The sequence below is a fragment of the Haliaeetus leucocephalus genome, unplaced genomic scaffold, assembly GCF_000737465.1.
Source record: "Haliaeetus leucocephalus isolate CR32 unplaced genomic scaffold, Haliaeetus_leucocephalus-4.0 Scaffold163, whole genome shotgun sequence".
Lineage (NCBI taxonomy): Eukaryota > Metazoa > Chordata > Aves > Accipitriformes > Accipitridae > Haliaeetus > Haliaeetus leucocephalus.
This window is the reverse complement of record NW_010972599.1, coordinates 528381-536571: the sequence shown is the minus strand read 5'-3', so window position 1 is coordinate 536571 and position 8191 is coordinate 528381. Positions and strand designations below refer to the sequence as shown.

The window sequence follows — 8191 nt, the reverse complement described above, 5'->3', positions numbered from 1 at the left end:
AGGAAAGGCCCTCAGGTCCCTAGAGCATCCCGGGGCTTTCAATTTTATTTTTCCAGCTACCAAGGAAAGCAAGAGAGGGAGTTGCTGTTCTCAGCTGAGCAAACACTGCTTTCCAAGGAAGGTAAAAAACTAGTCCAAGTTTCTTGAAAGTCTCACCGAGACTCCATGCTTAGCTGGAACCTGAGCCCACAGTCAGTACACCAAGCATCTCATCCCTGCACTTGCCCAAGAAGTCTGGAAACTGTATTTTAACTGTCACCTAGGGTATAAGCCAAATGTTAAAAACTGCTACAGACAGGCATATGATGAAAAGAGGAAAAAAAAAAAAAAAATCTGCCTTTTGCTAAACTGAGCACGGGGCCCAGCCAGCCCGTGCATCCATGTGAGGGAGCCCGAGGGTGTCCGGCTGGCCAGCAAAAGGCTTGATCCTCATGCCTGGGTGCTGAGGGCTTGCCCAGACGATTCCCCGGAGGAGATGGGAATCGTGACAGCAAGCAGTCTGGCCACGCAACACTGCTGCCTCTCCTGCCACCACTCTCCTCACCCTGGGAGAGCATGGGGAAGTGCTTGAACTCTGGCTTTGCATCCCATCAGTGTCTGCGCTGTTCTGGGACTTTCCCTCGCTCAGCCCCAGTGCTGATCCCTCCAACCTCTTCAAAGACTACCTGCTACAGCAGCCCGTGCCTTTTGCCGTGGTACGGACCGCTTTTCCTGGCCTCTCATGCTGCTGAAAGCCAGCTGTGTCATCAGCACGAGCTGGGTGCTCGCATCTGGTGTTTCCAGAGCCGGGCACAAGCACACGCGTGTCCTGGTGATCCGAAGGGCACGGGCAGATACTGCCCGTCAGCCCCCAGCCTTACCGCAATATAATGCCTTAAAAACTCCAGATTCTCAGCAATGCACAAAGTTGCTCACTTTATCTCTGGTTTTTGTTTGGCTTTGGGGTTTTGTTGTTTTCTTCCCTATTGCATTTTTTAACTGCAGTAAAGCAAATTTGTTACCGGCATTCTGAAGTGCAGATCGGGCCGGACGGCGTGGTGGGGAGGCAGTCAGTGGTCGGTGGGCATGAAGATACTTGAAGCTGAGGCTGGTCAGCTCGGAGCAGCGCTTTGCCACCCTCAACCTCTGCCAGTCACCGAAAGCCCAGGCGATGGTCACATCTTTAAGAGAAATGTGCTGCTCTTACAGGAACCGCTGCGAGAGGGGCGATGGGGGGGCAACTGTCAGCAGGGAAACAAACCCACAGTATAAGTTCATACAAGCAAACCTCTGAACTTCCACAAACCAAAGAGCAAATAAACAAGTCTGAATAGCACAATGAGGGCTGTGTCTGGTTTGTACAATACAGAATTGCCATTTATTATTTTCACGTTGCCAATAAATAATTGCCTTTATGTAGAACAAGAAAAGTCAAAACGATATTCAGTGCTGCTCGAGATGTAAAACTGATCCTTAAAAAAGCGCTTATGGCTGAAGGAGGCCACTGCAGCTGAAGTCAGAGTCTAACTTTGTTCTTACCTCCTCTCCCTTTGTCAGCTGCTCTCAACTTTCCCAGATGCTTTCTGGGATGACATTTGCAAAGCTTAGTCCCAACTCAAGACAAATCTGGCTGTAAAATAGCTAAAACAAGACTGCATCAACAATACTGTAGTTACACAAAGGTTTTTAAAAATGGAGAAAGTTGTGTTCAGATGACACAAAAACAAATTACGCATAAAACTTGCCTGGCTTTGACAAAAAAAAAAAAATCTTTAAAAAATTGCGTCTAAACTTAGCATGAGAATCGAGAAGACACGTAAGAGATTCTAAACTGTTGCCATTCAGAAAATACAGGTTTCTGGTAGTGGCTGGTTTTGCCAGGTGAACACCGAAGCACGCACAGGCACGTGCCGCGCACTGCAGGCAGCGTGTAAGCCAGTCACTGGTACCACCTCCCCACAGGCGCCTCTGCCCCAGGTTTGGGGGGTCGGGGGCCACGGCCGGCCACCACCGGCGGCCCCATGGGACGGCCACCCCCGGGCTGGATGGGGGTCCACGGCATCGGGGCTGGGGGGCTGCAGCAGCAGCGAGGAGGGAAGGCGGTGGGCAAGAGGAGCTGCGCTGTCGCCGGCAGCGGTCTGGGCCGGCTGCACCCGTGGTTTCACGTTAGCACCCAGAACGGGCAGGCTGGAAGGCTCTGCTGCCGGTGCAGACCGCGGCGGGCAGGCGACATGGTGCCTAAAGACGTCCACGCTGACTCCTCTCACCCCGACAGGCAGGGGCCAGCGGATGGTACCGATCCTACCTGGTGCTGGCTACAGCGCTGCGCAGGGAATCCGGCTACCCACGGGAGGTGTTAGGGATGGCAGTGAGGGAACAGGAGCCTTGATGCCCTCCCATCTCTTTTTTAGTTCCTGCACATCAGCATCTACCCACGAATGCAAATAGCCCTCCATCCCACCAGCACAAGGTGGAAATGGATGGTCGCTAGCAGGAGGCGGCTGTCAGTGCACCATGAGATGCCAGCACGGACGGACGGCAAAACAGAGCGCACTGCAGTTGCAAACAGTCGTCTCTTTTATTATTCACACTGCCCTGGCCAGTGTCACTGAGCTGCTGCGCTGCCAACTCATTACCAGCATAGCTGACGGCATGGGTCACGTGTGTGTCGGCAGCTAGAGAAGCCCCAGCCAGCTCAAGACATCCTATTGTTTGAATATGGTTACAAAAGTTGGACAGAAAATAAGAGGATAAACTTTAAATCAAATGGTATTATATTTAGCAAACTGATTATTTATTTTCCTGCGCTATGGATGCCTCTGCCCACTGTCAAAGCGAAGATGTTAAATTTTCACAGTGTATTATGAAATCATATACAAAAAGGAAAAAAACAGTGACCTCACATTGTGTGAAGAGACATGTCTTGGGGGAAACAAAAAAGAAAAACAAAAACCAGAGTGAACGCTTGGCTTGTTAAGCAACTCTCCACCTCAGTTTATAAGTGCATCATGGATTCAAATTCATCGATTCGCTGTTTGGTGTTTCCTTTTCTAATCCTCCGGTAGGAGATTGTGTTGTATCTGGAATAGCTGTGTCTGGAGATATCATTTTTCTTCCCCAGGCTGGGCTGCTCCCCCAGTTTCTCCACCTGGGAGTTGCAGCCGGGGCTGGTCGCGGGAGATGCCTCCTTGTCACTGTCTTGCTGCTTGGGATGGGACTCCTCGCTGTTCTTCTTGATTTCGATCACCTGAACTTCATCCTCTTCAGTGTCCTCCTCCTCCCCCGCCGCCTCCTCCTCCTCCTCTTCCTCGGCTGCATTCCCTCTCCCTTCGGCGCTGGCCGCGAGGGTCTCCGCCACCTCCCCACCGGGGCCAGCCGCTGTCCCCAGCTCTCGCTCCCCGCTGCCCACAGGCGTCCCCTCGCCGCCTGGCCCTGCAGCAACACAGAGGGAGTGTGGGTGAGGACGGGCTCAGCATCGCCTTCGTGCCTCCGTCATACATGCTCTTAATGTAGCATCGCTCCTGGTGACCTACCAGCTCTGGCCACCAAGACACCCATCCTCCAGAGACTGCCCAGCGAGGAGAGACCCACATCTCCAGGCTGAACCCCCATCACCACAGATGCTCGCATGTGCTTTAGAAAGGCTTTGTACATTCTCAGACTCATTCCTTAAGGCCACCTGCCCTTGCATTTTTTAACACCCGTCTCTTTTGTACCACCTTTCCCACGGAGCCCACCCCGCTACCCTCCTTTAAAAGGAGAGGCGATGCAGATGCCAGTGGTCGAGCCTCGAGGAGGGAAGAGGGGCACAGCATCCCCCCTGCGCCCCAGGACCAGAGGCACTGCCTCCCTGCACGCACCAGATCTGCTCCTGCCCTCTCGGATCCACGGCTGGCAAGCATCCCACTGCAGGGCCCTGCTGTGGTGCCTTTCCAAACGGCATTCCCAAAGCTCTCTGGTTATCGCCTTGGGCTCAATTAGCCAAACTCCCCATTCCGGAGCTGCTGCCCCCGCTCCCTGCGGGACAGATCCCACCATGGGACCGGAGGGTCCCGTCTCCCCACGGCTCGGTGCTCCGTGCCGGCTCTGCCCGACGTGCGGGGCAAGAAGGGAGGGATGGAGGGAGCCGTTCTCCACGCAGCGCCCGGCCATGCCGGGGATGCAGCAGGACCCTGGCACAGCCCTCCTGGGACCCGTCCCTCCTTCAGAGGTGGCCAACCAGGCTGAGACAGCTATCTCCTATTTGTCCTGGTTGGCGTGTCTCTGCGTTAAATGATGCTTTAGTGCCACAACAAATGGTCTATTCAACATTTTGCCTGTGGGGTCCTGAGTATTAATTAGACTAAATTGGTTAGGTACTAAAAAGCTGCCTGCAATTTAGAGATAAAGTGCTTGTGGCTGGGGGGGACGACGACCATGGGGGGGCTGTGCAAGATCATTTAATAGGTTTTATTGTGCACTCATAAAGCAACACAGCTGGAGTATGGATGTCAGCTCCAAGTGGGAAAGCCTCCATCATGATTCACCTCCTCACAACCTATGCAGTTGCTATGATATATTATTTTGCCCATGACAAATGTTCGTGTATTTTTTCCTTTTCTTAATCAAAGCAAAGTTTCTGTTTACGGGGCATGGCCCATACATCTTTTAGAGCTATGTTCGACGGCGCTGCTTTGCTGGGACTGCGACAGCTACTCTGGGTTGTTAATCTGCTCTTCTCCGAAGAGGGGTTTCATATTTATGTGGAGCTGATGTATAGAAAATACCAACTTACTGTGGCCAAATGGATGTGTAAATGACAGGAGGGACCCAGCACGGCCGGGTGCTGGGGAGTGGGGCAGAGCCACCAGCCCTGTGCCCCTGCCGTGGTCCCAGTCAGTGGTGGGGAAAACATCATTAGCAGCCCACGGCCCAGCCGTCCCTTCTCCCACCGCTGCTAAAACCGACGAGCTGGGCAAGAGCCCGTGGGTGGGAAACATGGAAGGGCAGCAATGACAAAAGCCCACCCATGGAGAGACATAGCTTTCCTCCTTTAATAATACTCAACAAAATACTCCTTTCTGAAGGAGTGGCTGCATTTTGCATAGTATAATTAAATAAGTTCATCTATGTGTGTATATATATGCAATATATTTTAACTTGCTGCTGGGGACGGGCAGCGAGCGCACCCCTGCAGCTCCGCTCACCACAGGAGGCAGGTGCGAGGTCCAGCCTTGGCTCCAACTGATTTTTACCATTTTCACCCCAGAATGAGGAGAGAGAGACCCAGGAGCAGACATTTAGGAGAGCAATTTTCTGCTAGATGCTTGGGCATTGGGGGGATTTAGACACTTGGTGAATCAGGGAGGAAAAGAGTTTGGGTTTTGAGGCTATACATTTTTGACTGACAGCCTCCCGAGGTTATCCTCTGAGCTCCCCTGCATGGAGCAGAAGATAAAGCACCTCCCAGCCTCACAAGGCTGTTGGAGACCTCCTGGTCGAAGACCCCACGGTGCTTTGATACCCCACGGTCATGGAGATTCGTGCAAACCTCAGGAAAAAAGATACCAGACATGTTTTCTAAGGTGCAGCAACTCTATGGATGAGAAATGAGTCTCTCCAGAATATAAGGGTCTGACCGAATTAAAAAAAAATAATAACCACCTGTATGTGATTGTCTTTGAACGCTACTCATCGCTATGCTTCAGGAAAACCTCACATCACACAGCATTTTCCATTACCTTCCTCTGAGTCCTGGCCGTCGGTCCCTGTGTCCTGGATATCAGCTGATCCCTGCTGTAGTGTCCCATTGTTTTCTTCTCGCTTTTCTTTAGGAAATACAAAGCACAAGAAATGGACTGACGGAGCAGTTAGTGATGATAATTAGGTTTTAACAGTCACAGATTGGCAGCAGATTTTCAGAGCGGATTAAAAAAATTGCTTGTTTCTTTAGTTACATACTTTTCATCACATCCTGTGTAACTGCTAGCTCAAATTTGTCCCTAAATCTGAATTACTCTGAGTCACTGTTACAACTACCATAGGTTAGGAATTTTGACTAACAGACATAGTACACGCCATTATTCATAAGGCTATACATAAAATAATAGCTTTTTTCTTTCCAAGCACTTAAAGAAAGGCAGCCTCATACTTTACCTTCGCATTGCTTCCCTCCATCAAAATCCCCAGGAACTATGTCCTCTGCCAACGAATTTCTATTTTCCTCCCGATTTTCTTTTGCCGGTGGAGCGTCGGGGCTCGTTTCTGCATTCACGTAAGGAACCGTCCCGACAGATTTTGCTATTTCGTCGATGACACCGATGACCTGGAGTGGGCCCTTCTCCAGGGGTACGCTCCCGTTGCACTCGGGCATGCCGGATGCCGCTGGGACTTCTTCTGTCATGCTTAGGGCCGTGCCGTGCCCGCTGACCGGGGCCGTGGACCTCCGGGGCCCCCGCTCCTGCACCCCGGGGTGGGGAGCGCTACTCCTCACCCCTTCTCCCCCGGGGATTTTGTTCCCCTGAGCGAACGGTCAAGGCGCGTCTCCTCTCCCGCGGGTGCTGCGGCAGAGCAGGGTCCGCGGTCGCACCATCAGATGTGCCGAGGGCTTGCCGGCGGGCTCTGGCCACGGGGCGATCCAATCAGCACCTCGCTTGTTGCTGAGGCTCGTCCCGTTGCATAATTAAATGCACCATTTTAATTTACATAAACAAACAATCTGAAGCAAGGAAGCTTTTGTGCTGGCATGGAGAGCGGGTCTTTCAGCATGTCAGCCCCGCGGTAATAAACAGAGATTTTGTACTCCCGGCACAATGGCTCTTTGTGTCTCCGCCTGGTCACAGGGACGACAATTGTTCCGACCTCTAATCCCGGGAGGGTGACCACCTTCCATAGCGCTGCTGCTGCCACCTAACCCGCTTAACATTCCCCATCGGGTTGTGTGCCGATAAACCTCGCCGTGCCGCTGCCCGGACAATGAACGCATTTTGCGCTTGTCAGGGAACGAACCGGCCGGTCAGAAGGGCACATGCCCTGCACATGGCGAAACGCCACGCTCCTCGGCCGCACCAGCCTTCGCCCGGCCGGGGCCACATCCTGCCAGATGCCGAGCATCTGCAGCTACCTGCTAAGTGAAACGCATCTCAAGGGCTCGGCCCTCAGGGACAGAACTGGAGGATGAACACCAAAAGCACGAGCCAAAGCGACACTTTGGGACGAGACATGAACCGAGGTCCCCGAGGCCGAGCCAGCCAGGCGACGGGGCGCTTGCTGCCTGCTGACACCCCAGCGGGACCCCCCCAGCGCCCAAGGCAGGTCGGCGCAGAGCTTCCCCTTCCCACCCACAGCACAACCCCCTTTTGCAGCAGCAGCTTCTGGCCGCAGCAGCAGAAACTCTCTTTAAAGGAATAACAAAGGGGCAAGGGATGAGATTAGCACTTGCACCAGTAATTACCAGCTGGACCTAAAGCTAGGAGGAGCAAGAGGGGAACATTTTACAGAGGGAAGCAGGAGGATCGCCCGAGCAGCACCAGGGCATTTTCTGACCGTAGCTGAACTCGTCTCAACCCTGGTGCCCGAAGCCAGGTTTACGTAAGACTGTAATCTCCTGCTGTGAATGACTTGTTGTGTTCGTACAATACAACATTTTTGACATCTTTGGGCTTTAGGATTTGCAAATCCTCTTGTTGAGTTCAGACCTTGATTAGAAATGGATCCAAAGCCTTTCCACTGGTCTTGTTCATCTGTGAGCTTGCATCTTTAAATCAACAACTTTTCATCGTTGTTATGACAATTAGTTTGGTGTAACTGATTTATAAAAATCAACCCTATGCTGGAAAAATTTGTCCAAGAAAAATGGATGGTGAGGTTTGAAAGTAAGTGGACAACACGCAGCGGTAGGTGCCCTCAGGAGGAGAGGCTGGGCACCCGGCACAGGCTGATGGCGAGAGGCTGGATACCCAGCACAATACAGTGCCTGGAGAGGAGAAAGTTACTTTCTATGCTTATCAAGCTATCTCCATATCCCTGGGATAATCCAAAGGGCCCTGCAGGTGATTTCTCATTTGACAGGTCCTGTCCCCAGCGTTCTCCTCCATGTGGAAACACCGCTGAAGAAGTTTTCACGGCTGGGACTTACCTGAGCATCCCTGCTGCACCATCAGCTCGGGGCTGTGCTGTAAAGGTACCCGTGAGACCACTGAGCTGTCGGCAACAGCAGCAGCAGCGCCGACCC

The 8191-nt window shown here is 52.5% G+C and overlaps 1 protein-coding gene across 1 annotated transcript; it reads right to left on the bottom strand.

Annotated features, from left to right (window-relative positions):
- Window positions 1–2974: 2974 nt before the first annotated feature.
- Window positions 2975–6361, bottom strand: ERMN (ermin, ERM-like protein). The gene is made up of 3 exons (XM_010563074.1): window positions 6115–6361; window positions 5700–5786; window positions 2975–3411 (listed from the first exon to the last, which is right to left on the bottom strand). Exons 1-3 carry the CDS (start codon window positions 6359–6361, stop codon window positions 2975–2977), a joined length of 771 nt encoding a protein of 256 aa, XP_010561376.1.
- Window positions 6362–8191: the final 1830 nt, after the last annotated feature.